Source organism: Sebastes fasciatus, chromosome 3 (assembly GCF_043250625.1).
Source record: "Sebastes fasciatus isolate fSebFas1 chromosome 3, fSebFas1.pri, whole genome shotgun sequence".
NCBI classification, from domain to species: Eukaryota; Metazoa; Chordata; class Actinopteri; order Perciformes; family Sebastidae; genus Sebastes; species Sebastes fasciatus.
Genome location: NC_133797.1, coordinates 30,037,991 through 30,054,010, shown reverse-complemented (window position 1 = coordinate 30,054,010; position 16,020 = coordinate 30,037,991). Strand labels below are relative to the sequence as shown.

The 16,020-nt window shown below is 44.1% G+C and overlaps 1 protein-coding gene across 5 annotated transcripts in view; it reads left to right on the top strand.

Annotated features, from left to right (window-relative positions):
- The window catches only part of klhl5 (kelch-like family member 5), a 71,658-nt gene that overhangs the window by 29,420 nt on the left and 26,218 nt on the right, over positions 1-16,020 (top strand). For 2 of the 5 annotated variants that reach the window (XM_074630133.1, XM_074630131.1), the window contains exon 3: positions 12,430-12,618. In XM_074630133.1, the coding sequence (XP_074486234.1) occupies positions 12,470-12,618 (149 nt within the window). In that variant the 5' untranslated portion in view covers positions 12,430-12,469. Of the gene's footprint in view, positions 1-5,600; positions 6,401-6,757; positions 6,769-12,429; positions 12,619-16,020 lie in introns of those variants that run through there. The other 3 variants (XM_074630129.1, XM_074630134.1, XM_074630130.1) reach the window with 3 other exon arrangements.

Below are 16,020 nucleotides of genomic sequence, written 5' to 3'. Positions count from 1 at the left end.
AAAACTGAAATTGGTCCTCACAGAGATAGACATTAGGGATGCACTGAGTACAAGTACAAGTACTTACATTTGGGTATCCGCCGATACCGAATACCGATACGAGTACTTCTCTGTGCCAAAAGACCCTCGTTAACAGCCAGCTGGAGGGTGTGAGCGACACACGGCAGGCTGGGGAGTCCCGAATACAAGGCAGTGCGCCGCGACTGTCTCTAGGTCGGCTTTGAAAGGCTCGGGGTGAAGGTGCTTCCCGGGGCCGCGGCCAAAGTGTCACCGGGCTGGACTGTCCTTAGTGCGCCCCAGCCGCATCATGACTCCAGGGCGGGGCTCGGCCCACGTAAAAAGCGCCAGGGGTCTGCGGCGATGTCTGCACCCCACCCGACCTGTATTGAAACACGGACCAAGGAGTCTAACGCACGCGCGAGTCTAGGGTGCAAGCAAAACCCTGTGGCGCAATGAAAGTGAGGGCCGGCGCGCGCCGGCTGAGGTGGAATCCTGGCCCTGCGGGTCGGGCGCACCACCGGCCCGTCTCGCCCGCATCGTCGGGAGATGGAGCGTGAGTGCGTGCGATAGGACCCAAAAGATGGAGACGAGAGGTTAACGCCATGCTGCCGTAAAGTGGTATTGGTGCCATTGTATTGGAGCCGTTTTGCGAGTACGAGTACATGAGCACAGTATCAGACCCGATACCCGATACTGGTATCGGGTATCGGTGCATCCCTAATAGACATACAAGCAAACTTACATACACACACTTAAAAAAACATGCTCTAACCTTGGGTCTCCGTCAACCCTGCAAGCCTTCTTGCCCGTGTGAAATACATTTTCTGTTCAATAACATTGAATATTGTGCCTCCAGATCAATTTAATTGCAATCACACACACACATACACACACGCACTCCCTCCATCTCGTTCACATGTTGGGAGGAGCCGGCGTGTCGATGTGGAGAGGTAATTATTTGCTTGGCCAGTCTGAGCCTGCTCTGAGTCTCAAGGACGGACTTGCCTGCAGCTACAGTACCAACCAACACTGCGATTACACAACGGAAACAGGCAGTGAGCGTGTGTGTGAGCATGTGTGTGAGCGTGTGTGTGTGCGTGCGTGTGTTTGTCTGTGTGTGTGTGATGAAGGGGCCGTGACTTGAATGAAAGTGTGTCCTTGTGTTTTTGTGTGTATGCATGCAGAATGTATAGTGGATATATGGCTCATATTTTCAAAGCTGTGTGTGTGTACAGGTGTAAGTGTGTGGGCATATAAGGGCGTTTGCACACAAGTCATTATGTGTCTGTGCCAGCGAGCCGATATAGAGCAATGGCTCGCTCCTGCAGGTCTCCACCTCAGGGAATCACAGCCACAGTCCCACCATTACATGAACACACAAACACACACACACAGAGTCCCTTGTGTGTCACAGTATAATAGCAGGGATGGGGAGCAGGAAATTGAGGTTGGGCAAGGAGATTGGGGAGAAAAGGGGAGAGTGCGGGTGGGGAGGAAAGGAGGGAAGAGAAGGTTTCAAAACTGAGCACAGTGAAGAAAGATATATATATTAAGAGAGAGTGAGATTGGAAGAAAGCCATTGCAGGATGAGCATCAGTCATGAGAGATGAGCTGATCATCACAGACGGGCCAGACAGATAATGTTTCACTTTCTGGCCCCATAAAATCTTTTTACGACAGCTCTCCCCAGATGACTGCTACCTGTTTTTATTTGGCTCTGTATTTGTATTTGTATTTGTGTGTGTGTGTGTGTGTGTGTAGTTGAATGCTTATAGAGTACAAAGCGTGCATAAATGGGATTGCATGCTGCCGTGTGTGCTTGTGTGCACGCATGCTTGCATGTGTGAATGCACATAAACAGGATGATTATCGAGTGTGAAGTGTGTGTGAATGGGATTTCATGGTGTCATTTTCTTAGGTGTGTGCCTGTGTTTATGTGTGTGTGTGTGTGTGTGTGTGTGTGTGTGTGTGTGTGTGTGTGTGTGTGTGTGTGTGTGTGTGTGTGTGTGTGTGTGTGTGTGTGTGTGTGTGTGTGTGTGTGTGTGTGCTGTACAGCTGTAAAACTGTGCCGGAGAGTTTTGAGTGATAGCCTTGGACTGCCACAGCCAGGAGACCAATAACAGTAGGCGGCTCAAGGAGGCTCCTGCCAAGTGACCAATGATTAGATCCAACTGAAGGAGGCCAGAGCTGAATGGCCCGTCATTCCTCAGCTTCATTCCCCCTCAGAGCCCCATTCCCAGCCTCCCCCAGTAACAGGACGGCATTTCCACCGTGAGTGTTGCAGAAATGCATTGGTTTTACACTCTGGGTCATCAGTTTCTTTTAGAGTGGTGTTCAGGTCTCTGTAGGAGGGAGAGAATGTGACTCTCCCTGTGGATGCTCTGGTTAGAAATAATAAAGTTTGTTCCATTCAATCAGTTGGTATTTTAACAAAAAAAAAAAACAGCCAGTGGGAAACTCCGGGTCTGAAAAGAGAAGCTAAAGCTGAAGTGCCTTAAACTTGCATTCATTCTAATAGCCAGCAGGGGGTGACTCCTCTGGTTGCAAAAAGAAGTCTGATTGTATAGAAGTCTATGAGAAAATGACCCAACTTGTCACTTGATTTATTACCTCAGTAAACATTGTAAACATGAGTTTATGGTCTCAATCACTAGTTTCAAGTCTCCTTCAATACAGCATGATGTTCATTTAGTAAATTATGGTCCCATTTAGAAGCAGGGTATGCTTTAGGGTGTGGCTTCCTTGTGATTGACAGGTTGCTACCACGGTGTTGTCCGGTCTGGGAGTTGCCTGCATTTTCATCTTAGAACTTTAACCCTTTCACAGTGTGTTTTCAGTTCATAAAAGTTAATTGTAACATTTTGGTCGCCTAAAAATGTCTTATGGTTGTCTTCTAGTTGCAAAATAACAAGATGGCAACGGCCAAAATGCAGAGGCTTTAAAACGGCAGTCCACAAACAAATGGTTGACATCATGGTGACGTCACTACGTCCACTTCGTATACAGTCTATGAGTTTGTTTCATTCAATCAGTTGTTGTTTTAGCAAAAAAATCCTCCAAAACAGCAGCTACTGTAGATGTGTGACGTGTGAAATCTTCGTTCCTCTGCTCTGACCTTTTGTTATTTCTTTGCCTTAATGGTACTGCTGCTTGTTTTTATGCCTCCTTGCAGACTCGGCTCTTGTGTGTGTGTATTGACTTGTAGTATTGATCAGATAGAGCAGCAGGGTGGTCCTGCACTTAGTTGTCAGTACATCCTGAAACTGAAGAAAAGCCCTGTGTTTCTCAGAATCTGGCAAACAAAAGCAGTAAAAGTTAAATCGCCTGTACTCATCTACTCCGTTCACTCTTTTACTCATGGAATAAAAATGAGTCTCTGGGCCTGGCTGCTAGTGTGCGGGGCCAATTTATGAGTAACACATCTCCCGTCTGTATAATTCACAAACTGACCTCGGCTGTTTGACTTATTGATTTTTGCTAGAGCCGGGCTCCTAAAGCATCCCTCCCCTCCTGTTGGTGGGACTCCATCCAGAACACACCGTGTTCCGGCTCCGTAGCTCCGTGGCTCCGGCTCATCCCGTGGTCTCCCCGGGGTTACTGGGGAAGGTGAGGAAGGCTCTGGCTGGCTGGTCTGCTGCTGGGGTGCCCCGGGCTTCTGGAGGGGGATGGCTCCCGCGGGACCCGCTCCCACTGATCATTACTGTCTATGAATAGCTGCTGCATTGCAGATGGAGGGAAGAGAGGGAGGAGAAGGAAAGGTAGACGGGAAGGAAGTGGTGTAATGGGTGGAGATGAGTAAATGGTTTGTGGAGAAACATCGAGAGGGAAATAAGGAGGTGTGTGTGCGTTTTCGTGCGCATGTGGGGAGGACAATTTCATTTTCAAGGACACTCTGGTCCCCCACTGTGGTGATTGCGAAGCAATTCCGGCTATATTTTCTGTTTTCAATATCTTCCCAGACAACAAAATCGGCACGTCAGCTTATTGCAGCAAGGTTTCTAAATAAAGTGTGATTGTTAGGAGGCAATAAAACAGCGACGGATACTCACAGAGAGAAAAGTGTTGGGAGGAGTGAGTGAAGACAGCCAGACAGGGTGGAAATGACGATGATAAAGAGGATGTGTCCACCGCCTCATTACATTTCAGAGTCTTTAATTAACATGTAATGATTGCTGCAGCCTCACAAACCTGTATCTGACATATATGCATGTATAGGCCTACACAGTCACAGGGGCATGTTTTTTAGGGCTGGGTATTGGCAAGAATCTGGCGATACGATACGCATTATATACAGGGGTAGCGATTATATTGCAAAATATTGCGATACTGTAAGCAAGGTGATATATTGCAATTTTTTTAAATCAAATTTTTTTAAAAACTGTCATAGTATAAAGAACACACCAGAAATACACCATTTAGAATCTAGGCAAAAACATTAAATGCATACTGCATGCAAAAAACTACATGTTTTTTGCCCCAAACTGCATGTGATTATCATAGAGTGGGCATGTATATAAAGGGGAGACTCTTGGGTACCCATAGAACCCATTTTCATTCACAAGGTCAAGGTCAGAGGTGAAGGGACTCCTTTGACAATGGCCATGCCAGTTTGTCCTCGCCAAAATGTAGTGTAAGTTTGGAGCGTTATTTATCCTTTGCGACAAGCTAGTATGACATGGTTGGTACCAATGGATTCCTCAGGGTTTCTAGTTTCAGATGATGTCAGTAACTTCACGACGACGCTACAACCTCTGAAAGATCGAACAGCGATCGGGCCGTCAGATTTTTGGGATGTTTTGGAGAATCGATACAGTATTGCACAACATAATATCGCGATACATGTGTATCGATACTTTCTTACACCCCTAATGTTTTTATAGGAGGACATTGCATTTACACATTAACGTTATGGTTCCCTTGTAGCATTGAGATTAAACGTGAAATATTGCCAAATAGGTGCGTTTGCTTTTCGCTTCGACAATAAATCCTCTGCTCGTGCTCCTACTACTCTGAGCTGAGGAGGACCAGATGCGTTCACGGTCAGTATGTAGTGTCCGTCGTCTGACTATCGATTGATAGCATGCCGCCGATACGCCAAAATGGGTCAGTTCTTTTTATTTATTACTTAAAGGCTACATGCCTCTTTTTTTGTGATGTTCAAATGTTTTTACTAAAAGAGTACATGTTGAATTACATGGGATTTATTGTTGTTGTTTTTTTTTTTTTTTTTACCGTGGTATCGAATTGGTATCGAGAATCGTGGAAATTCACTGGTATTGGTATCGAATACTAGATTTCTGGTATGGTGACATCCCTAGTTCCATCTATCTACTCTTTAGTAGGCCTATATCATTGATTGACTGTCTGGCCTGTTGAATAATGATGATGATAATAAACAATAATGATCATTCATCTCTGCTACAGGATGCCTGTAGTCTGAACTGGCAGACATGTGACATTAATTTGTCCTTGTAGCAAATGTTTGTGGTTTGGTTTGTGCATTAAAAAAAGGCTTTGGCACTGACGCTACAACTCTGTGTAGACCTCCTCCTCTCTCCCTCTCGCTCTCTCTCCTCCTCTCTCTGTTTCCTATCTCTCTCCTCTCTCTCTATCTCTCCATATACTCCAGTATGTTCAGCTCACTACATCCAGTCGCGGTTAACGGGCGCGTGCGGTTGCCAGGAGAGACGCGCGTATAGTAACCGTGTGGAGCTCTCTAACGGCTGAGAGGAGCTCGGGCTCTCCCCCGCGCCATTTCTCTCCTGGTCTCGAGCCCTGGAATGTCGAGCAGCGGCTCGGGCTCTTCCTCGCGGAAGGAATTCGACGTGAAGCAGATCCTGAGGATCAGATGGAGGTGGTTCGGTCACCCCGCGGTTCCTCCGCCGCACTCCCCGCCGCTGGGAGACTACTTCGCCGGGAGGAGAGCGGGCGGCAGCGGAGGAGACGGAGCTTCAGTTAGCGGTTGTAACAACTCGAATTCAGCCAGCGGTGCGAACCCGGGTCACAGCGGGCTGGTGGCCAGCGGCAGCGCCGGGTCTAACCTGTGTAACGGCAGCAACAGAAAGTTTGCTGATCCGTTGGGAGGGAGTCGGAGCGGTCCGGGAGGAGCGGCAGGAGGAGCGACGGGGAGCTCCTGTCCGCGCTCCTTCAGTCAGCCCGAGTGCAGGAGCCCTGCCGCTGCCGCGCTGTCCTGGGTCTCCCCGCCGCCGACTCACCGTCGCTTGCGTCCGGCGACGACGAGCATGGAGCCTCCCGGAGCCGGAGGCGAGGCTGCGGTGCCCCAGCTGGTACCCGAACCAGCCGGGGTTGTTGAGGAGGAGGCGGTGGTCGCGGTGGCAACTGCAGCGTCCGGCACCGAGGATAACAACAATCACCCGGAAACCGACTCCAGCTCCTGCAGGTGACTTTAAACCTTTATAATGGGGAGGTTTGAGTTTGGTTTAATGTCGAATTTCGGGACTCTGTTGCTCAAACTTTGCAGAATAAAATCTTCGATATTCACAAAACACACACTCTCTTTAAAAGTTAGGGCAAGTTTAGAGCATCTTCACCTTTTTTTTTTTTTTTTTTATTTATTATTATTTTTAATTTACTTATCTTTTTGTTGTTTTTTGGTCCTTTCCTTTTTTCCTTTTTTTTTTTTTTTTTTATTTTTTTTTTGTTTGTTTTGTATGTGTTTCATTTATGTTGCTATCCGATTTAATTCATTTATATGTATAAATGTAATTGTTCATGAAATATTTTTGTTCATGACTCCAGCTCCTGCAGGTGACTTTAAACCTTTTATAGGGGGAGGTTTGAGTTTGATTTAATGTCGAATTTCGGGACTCTGTTGCTCAAACTTTGCAGAATAAAGTCTTCGATATTCACAAAACACACACTCTCCTTAAAAGTTAGGGCAAGTTTAGAGCATCTTCACCTTTTTTTTTATTTCTTTTTTTTATTTATTATTATTTTTAATTTACTTATATATTTTTTTTTTTTTGGTCCTTTCCTTTTTTCCTTTTTTTATTTATTTTTTGTTTGTTTTGTATGTGTTTCATTTATGTTGCTATCCGATTTAATTCATTTATATGTATAAATGTAATATGGGATATAATTTGTTTATACAATTATCTCTGTGATTTATTGGATTTTGTACAGAATACCAATAAAATGACTTTGAGCAAAAAAAAGTTAGGGCAAGTTTAGAGCATCTACACCGGTAGTTAACTTTTACAATTACAGGGAAGGAAATGAGTGTTTTATAATTTGATGAAGCAGTCTCTCATTTTCAACCACCAAGTTCACTGGAACTTGGTGGTTGATTACGTGTGGTATAATTTGATGAAACATATTTTATTGCGTTTAACCACCGTGTTCTAGTGAACTGGCATTATCTGGTTTGTCACTTTACTGTCATCATCATCATGATAGGTGAGTATGGTAATGTTCGGAGCCCATTATCTCTGATGAAATCCTGTAGACACTTTGCAACAGTGGTTTGTGTACTTTGTTGTAATCCTCAGAGAGGCTGACAATAATGGGTTCATAAACTGTTTGTCTATTTAAAGGCACAGTCCACATTTATATGACATTGTCATCAACACACCAGACTGAAATGCCACAGGATGTATTGTATTTTGAGTGAGCTGCCCAATTCTCACCTTTGCAGACAGGAAAAAGCTCTTGTTCAGCTGTTACAAGTTCACAACTATTGTCTGCAGGCTGCAGTAAACCTCACATACAGTACATGCTCAGTTTAAGAGAGTCAAACAGCAGACTTGTCCTTTAGCTGGTTCAATTACACCTCCCGCTTGGACTCAAAATGTCATGCAAGGATTGAGGTATTGGTGTTTGGAAAAAGAGGTTGTGGTTTGCAGCTGTGGGTAAACGTGTGAAAATTAGGGAGGTTTGTCGGGCCTACCGTAACTTCTTGACATTCTTCTCACAGATCTTGACGTAGATGATGATCGGGTAGATTTCTCTCTGCAGAAGGTCTTTGACGCAGCTCAACTCGGCCTCCAGCAGGCAGTGTTTGCCCTGGTGACGTGTGGAAACAATCGGATTTTACAAATAAATGCACATACTGAATATTCCCCTACTGAGTATAGAAAAAGTAAATGAGGGATTCATTAAGTAAGAGGCTGGTGAGACAGTAATATGCGGGGCCACTCATTAGGCTACATACAGATAGACGGAGAGAAAATTATGGCTGAGTACCTTTGGGACAGCATGTGGTCCACTGATTTCTCCCCCCAAAACTCCTAATGAGGCTCCACCAACCAGGCTCTCTGTCTGTTAAAAGACACAAACACACAAACACTCTTGGGAATATGGGATTTTCGCAGTCAAATTAACAATATGACTCCAGGGCTGAGCTCCGCATGTAGCAGCATACTCTGCACTTGACATTTATATTGTTTTGTCTTCGGTGACTGGTTCTCTTTTAAGCTTTTACTCCCAAACCCTCAGTGCTCTGCGTGTTTGTGTGCACATGCATGATGAGGAGTGTGTTGCACTGGCGTGGCCATCCAGCTGTTGTGATGTGAAAGGAGGTTTAATTAATAGTTGCCATGGAGGCAGCGAAACAAGGCAATTAGGGCATCATAACTCCTCTCCCAGATTTATGTTTTTTATTATGATGCAGCAGTAAATGTGATGGAGTAAAGGGAGAAATACAGACAGTGAGTGTCTGTTTGTGTGTGCGTGTTTACTATACAGGCATAATGATGCATCTGAAAGCCTCCTATTATACTCCCAAGACACACATCAGAATATATCAATGATTCATATAGTAGGACACACACACACACACACACTCACAATTTAAAACCACTTTCAGTGGGAGCAAGAATTGATGTATTTTTTAAAATCGATTAATGTCTGATACGCTTTTATTCTACACCCCCATTTGTTTTCCCCGAAGATTATGTGTGAGGGAGAGAAATATGGTTTTAAAGATATGTATTGTTATGCAAGGCTTGATGTCGTATCTTCAGTGATGATAGGAATCTGGCAGCGCTTACACAGAAAATTACTTCTGCTCAATAATAGTGATGCACGCGTACACACACACACAAGCCTCGGCATAGGCAACGAAAGAATTACCATGTGAACCTGAACAGAATATGTATTGTACATGTACATGAATATATAGCCATGTCGCTGCACATGTTATGGTTGCCATACCAACACAGAGATTAGTTTCTGCAGCATACATGTGCATGTATGTTTTGTGATTTGTCCGTGTCTTTTGCAATTCATCCCCTCCCTCCGAGAGCTCCTGTGTACAGTATGATACTCCAAGAACACGAGTGGCAGAATCCCAAGTGGGATCATGGGAAGGGGACGCGTACTGAATCCCAGAGTGGCTGAAGGCTCGGCTCGGCTCGACTCCACTGATCTCCTCCTCTCCCTTTTACTTCCTCAACCACCCCCCACCACCACCACCACCACCCTTTAATCCTGGTGTGCCTCCCTTACTCACTCTCTCTCTCTCTCTCCCTCGGTCCCGTGTTCATGTCTGCCCACCCTTGTCCATTCATTTGCCCTCTCTTTTTTCCCCTTTTCTAATGTGTTGGGAAACAAAAGCGTTTGTATGTGTGTCACAGAGTGGGTAACATGTGACCAGGCGGGCATGTATGATCACGTCGTATATATCAGCTTACAGAGACAAGTTTCATTTTGCATTAGCTGTTAGCCTACAGGCTAATCAGGCTAGATAGTTAATCACAAGGGAGTGTTCGTGCAAATGTGTGTGTAAGAGAGAGAGAGAGAGAGAGAGAGAGGCAGGGAGAGAGACACTGAATGACAGTGGTGTGAGTGTCCTTGCCTGGTGCAGGGGTTTAAAAAATCTGGCTGCATGGTGTTGATTCGCCCCAGACACACTCTCTCTTTCTCCTCTCTCCCTCTCTCTGTTTCTCTCTCAATGTTGAGTGCCTGCCAGGCTCAATTAAGGGGACTGGAAGGCAGCGTTCCCCCACTTCAAAGTCATCTCCTCTGGCAGTATTTAGCCATGCCATTCGTCTACATACACACACACAAACACACACACATGCATACACACAAGAGGACAGGAAAGCTAGCCAAAAAGCCCCCTTGGAGGGTTGGATTGGGATGGGAAAGAGAGAAAATGGAGGCAAAGATGGATGTTGGGATGATGGGGATGAGGTGGGAATGAAGTGAGTGATGGATGAGATTAGCTGAAGATATAAAAGTGAGGATGGGAGGCGGTTAGAGAGGAGTAGTAGAGGACAGAGGCGACAGAGGGGAGAAGGCTCCCGTTATAGCACATCAGCAGCAGCACACACACAAACCAGAATGTGTGCACATACTGTGAATGTCACGTACAATAGCGTTTTCTTACAACTTTTCTTTGCAGTGTCTGAGATTATTTTTAAATTCAGGTCAAATCAGTTTCATTTCTAAAGCCCAAATAGATGGTGAGCAACTTCCAGGTCCTGCTAATTGGACCTGGACCAGAAAACCTTTTCTGTACACACTAGTGATACTTTACAAGAATGATGTCTGATTTATAATCCTGTTTTAGGGCGATTTTGTATTTACATTTAAAATAATTTTGTGTGTGTGAGGAAATATTGATACACATGAGTATCGCAATGCGATACTGCAGTATGTTCCCTCCGTGTTAGCGTGGGTTTTCTCCGGGTTCTCCAGCTTCCTTCCACAGTCCAAAGACATGCAGGTTAGGTTCATTGTTGACTCTAAATTGTCCGCCGTAGGTGTGAATGTGAGCGCGAACGGTTGTCTGTCTCTATGTGTCAGCCATGTGATAGTCTGGCGACCTGTCCAGGGTGTACCCCGCCTTCACCCAGCTCGGATCAGCTCCACCCCCCCCACGCCACCCCGAATGGGATAAGCGGTTACAGAAAGTGGATGGATGGATACTGTATCCATCGATTCTCCAAAACACTATTGATTTTTAATTAACTTCTTAAAAATCCGCAGCCAACCAGGCCCAGCCGCTATTCGATATTTCGGAGGTTGGAGCGGGTCAGTTTTAAAGTTAGAGTGAAGGTACTGGCATCATATGAAACTAGAAAAAACTAAGGAATCCTTCGGTACCAACCATGTCATACTGTTTTGTCGTGAAAGAGGCTAAATAACACCCCAAATGACGCTACATTTTGGCGAGGAAAAACTGGAATGGCGATTTTTTTACAGGGGTCCCTTGGCCTCTGACCTCAAGATATGTTAATGAAAATTGGTTCTATGGGTACTAACGAGTCTCCACTTTATGATAAACACATGGAGTTTGAGGCACAAACCATGCAGTTTTTTGTATGCAGTATAAATGTGTTGTTTTTGCCTATTCTAAAATGGTGTATTTCTGGTGTGTTCTTTATACTGACAGTTTTCCTAACATTAAATTGAATAAATCGCAATATATCGCCGTGCTTACAGTATCGCAATATATTGAATCGTTACCCCAATATCATGATATGTATCATATCGCCAGATTCTTGCCAATACACAACCCTAGTACACAAGCCACATTTTCCACTGCCTTCCCAGACTTTCTGTCCAGCTCTCTCTGTTTATTGCTGAGAGAATATGCGTTTGGGAAATTGCAATTTAGGACAGTTTGATTTGCAACAAACCCACACACACACACATTCTTCCAAATACCTAAAAGAGTGTGATTTCTATTTAACGGTAGAGTTGAAAATTATATGATCCTTGGAGTATCGGTCCATTTCTTATCTTTTTGTGCTGTAGGGCCAGTCCTGCCATTTCTGCTGTTAAATTAAAAATGGAAGCACAGCCCTGGCTCTCATAAATTAAATGCTGGTTTGGGAGCCATGCCCATGATGGCTGATAATTCACAGGGTAGCTATACTTCGGGTGCTCGTCTTTGATGAACACACGTGCACGCACTGACTCACACACTCACACCTAATCAGCTCAGACAGGAAGAATAAGACATAACCCTGGGCTGCTGCACTTCCACCAGTGAATAACGAATATTGAAGCCATCCTGGCCCAAAACCCTGCTTCATTTCTCGTTGTTGGTATGGATACAAGGAAACTGGTTGCCATTAGGGAGCAGAGTAAATTACTGCACATCCTATGGGCTCGGCTCCCACAGCTATTTAATTGGCAGCTTCTCTTTTAAGTGGGCTAAATTTATCTGGCCATTTACTCCTAGTAATTGGACCATTAAAGAGCTTTTGTCTGCTTCTGGCGACATACAGTAACCCTGTTGAGAAGTGAAGGAGAGAGCAAATATGTGTGAGGGGAATGGCACAAAGAAAAAGATGGCACATGGATGACACAGAGCAGCTGGTGTAGCTCCCTCCACACATCTGTCTCTTTGTCTTGAACAAAAGAGAGTCGGCGCCAACACATGCACTCAAAGCTTCTGTCTCCTTCTCTTTGTGTTTGTTTGTCCGTGTGTGTTTGTGTGAATGCCCGTCTTCGCAACAGGACGTCTAACAGCAGCGCCACACTGTCCTCATGCGTGTCGATGGAGCCATGTGCGTGTCCGGAGGAGTGTATGTTCACCGCTCTGTCCCACGCCGACGTCTCCTTCCGCAAAATGGAGGGCTACCTGAGATCCCGACAGCTGTGTGATGTCATACTGGTGGCTGGAGAAAGGCGGATACCTGCACACAGGTAGGAGCAAAGAGACCCTAAAATATTACACAAACATGCAGAGCAAAGATGGTGATGTTGAATAGATGTATGTCATTAGGGCTGCAACTAATGGTTAAATCTCATTGTCAGTTAATCTCTTAGTTGGGTTTTGGATTAATTGATTTATTGTTTGAGCCAAAAAGAATCTAAAAATGTGAAACATTCCCATATTTCTAAGTTCCTAGAGCCAATGTGATGTCTTTGAATTGCATGTGTTGTCTGACCAACAGTCCAAAACCTTCAGGTATTTAATTTATGATATAAAACAGAGAAAATCGTCAAATCCTCACATTTGAAAAGATGCAATTAATCAACCATTTTTGTTTGCTAAATGTCTAAATGGGTTTATTCATGTATCAAAATTGTATTCATTTTCTTAATTATTCAACTGCTCATTTTAGCACTATACATGATAAATGTGAGCCAGTGCAAAATAAACTGTAATACCTGTGTTACAGTGGCAGAATGAAAGATTAGATGACAACTGTAATCATCAAAAAATGCTTTTTTACATCATTTTGGGAAATGAAGGCAGAAATGTAAATATGAGTTTCAGTTTTCTAAAGATGTTTTTAACAATATGTATCATATTATAACTAGAACTGCCTTGCAGTAGAATGCCTCCGCCAACCAGTCCATTTGCAGTTCCATGTCATTTCCAACCATTTTATCTTATTAGACATGTCTGTGAAATTGTCCTAAAATTAGCATATGAATTATTGAGTAATGGCTCAAAATGTGTTTGTGAGGTCACAGTGTCCTTTGACTACCAAAATCTAATCGGTTCATCCTGGAGTCTAAGTGGATGTTTGTGCCAGATGTAATACAATTCTCTCCAGGCTTTCCTGAGATATGGCTTTCACAAGAATGGGACGGACGTGAGGTCACAGTGACCTTGGCCTTTGACCACCAAAATCTAATCAGTTGAGTCCAAGTGGATGTTTGTTCCAAATTTGAAGAAATTCTCACCAGGCGTTCCTGAGATATCGCGTTCATGAGAATGGACCAGACGGACAGACAACCCGAAAACATAATTCCTCCTGCCACAGCTGTCGCGGGCACGGAGGCATAAAAGTGTTTATTTTGGCCACTTTCCCAATGTTGCTGTTTGCCCAAAACTTCCTGGCACAGTGAAGCATGCACACTATAAATGTTGACACACAAACACTCACTAGGGCTGGACAATATGTTCAAAATTTCCAACCGGCCACTGTCATTCCAGGTGTGTGTGTGTGTGTGCGGCGTAACGCACTCCTCTCCCCTAGTTTCAGCGAGGAGATCAGCTGTTCTTGCGGCGGAGCATCGTAAAACATACGTCATTCAAACTCGACAAAAACAAAATAAAAACTCACAAAAAACGTCTTGGTTTTCAACAACCACCGACTCTGGTTTGGTTGAGATAAATCCTCAAGTTAGTCTAGTTAGATATGAAAATATGCCGGCTCTACACGTTGTTTCCCCGTTGTCTCTCTCTCTGCCTGCAGAGCAGCAGATGAGCGGCTCTCGTTCTTTGGAGGCAGACCATTAAATTAGCAAAATAAAATGACAAACATTGCCGAAAAAATCACCCAAAAAAACAACTGATGTACGGTGATGTACTCCGTAGCCGATATATATTCGTCCAATCGCACACATGCATACTCACTCTGTCTATATACAAGATACTGACAAATGCAAACGAAACAAAAATCCATCTAGAGCTGTAAGAATTAGTCGATTACTCATTCAACAGAAAATTAATCTGCAACTATTTTGATAATCGAATAATCGCCACTTTTCAAGTAAAAATGCCAAACAAATTGCAAATTGTATATCTTTGTGTTTTGGACTGCTGGTTGGACAAAACTAGCAACTTTAGGGTATGAGAAATTGGGATATATATTTCTCACTATTTGATGACAACTCATAGACAAAATAATCAATCGATAATCATAAAAGTAATTAATCGATAATAAAATTAACCGTTAGTTGGAGCCCTAAGTCCAACATGTACGTCAAACTTTTTATTATGCACATACATGCAGAAGCATTGCATGCAATGACACATTCAGCACAACGTCTGAACATGTGCATGTACACACACACACTCACATGATGACACATACTGCACACACCGGATACTGTTTGGAAAGAATCTTACACACACACAGCAGAGCCACAGTCACGCTCATGAAAGTCCCTTTTATTTTTGTAGTCTCTCTGTACCACACATAGTCAAGTGAGCCTCTGGATCATGCATCAAACACACACACACACACACACACACACACACACACACACACACACACACACACACACACACGTGCCTGTCACCCACCTCATAGCCCCCACTACGCTGCTCTGTTGCTCTTGCTCTCTGGGCATGAGGCCACGGGTGCAGCAGCAGGGTCCATCTGCACAAGGAAGACAGAAGAGCGGGTCCTCCACCAGCAGAAAGCCTCCTTTTCTCTCACTGCCTGCCTCCTCTGCCTCATTTGATTTAGTCCTCCAGGCACAGATGGTGACAAACAAAAGACCCTGCTGTAGGAGAATCCTAATGGTGTATGTGAAAGAGTGTGTTGGCATCTGAAGGTGTGTGTACGTGTTGTTGAGTGTGTGTGAGTGTACGAGCAAGGGGGTGGGAGTAAGATGTTTGAAAGTGGGTGTTTTGTTTGCAATTGATTTATTGTACGTGTAGGATAAAAAACGCTTTTCTGGGAACAAAACACACACCCTCTTTCTCTCCCTCTCTCTTTGTCTTACATGTACACACAAACAAATGCGCACCATACATGCTGAATAGGCCACTTGTAATGTGTATGGCTGCATATTTCTTGTGGAGTTTGTTGCAAGCGCCGCACTTTAAACTAAACTCAAGCTCTGTATATGTACTTTAAAAAAGTAGAGCACAGTTATACCGTTTGTCTCTGGGGCAGTGCCCCATACAAATATATTATCTTGCAAAGCTATTTTTGTACCCCCAAGTGAACACCTCTGTAAGAGTGCTACCTAAACTGATTTGAGTTAATATTCCTTTAGCTCAGAAACTTCTATGTACCATTGTTGTAGATCAATAGGTATGCATCTGGGGCCCATTATGTGCATACTATGGTTCTTGTCTGTTTTTAGTACAACATGGAAGACAAGAGCTACTTTCCAAATTGCATACTTTTTCTTTTTACGTACAGTAGTACATACTGCAGCTACCCTTACAAAGTACATACTCTTGCAGTATGCATACAATTGGGACATACTACTTCACCTTGAACTTTGACTTACTTGCTGGTCAGAATGGCCAGAAAAGCATGCTGGCTTGCATACTGCAAAATACAACTGGTTGTAGTAGGACATCCTGGTATTTTTGGCATACTGCATTTGACATACTATGTATTGGGACATACA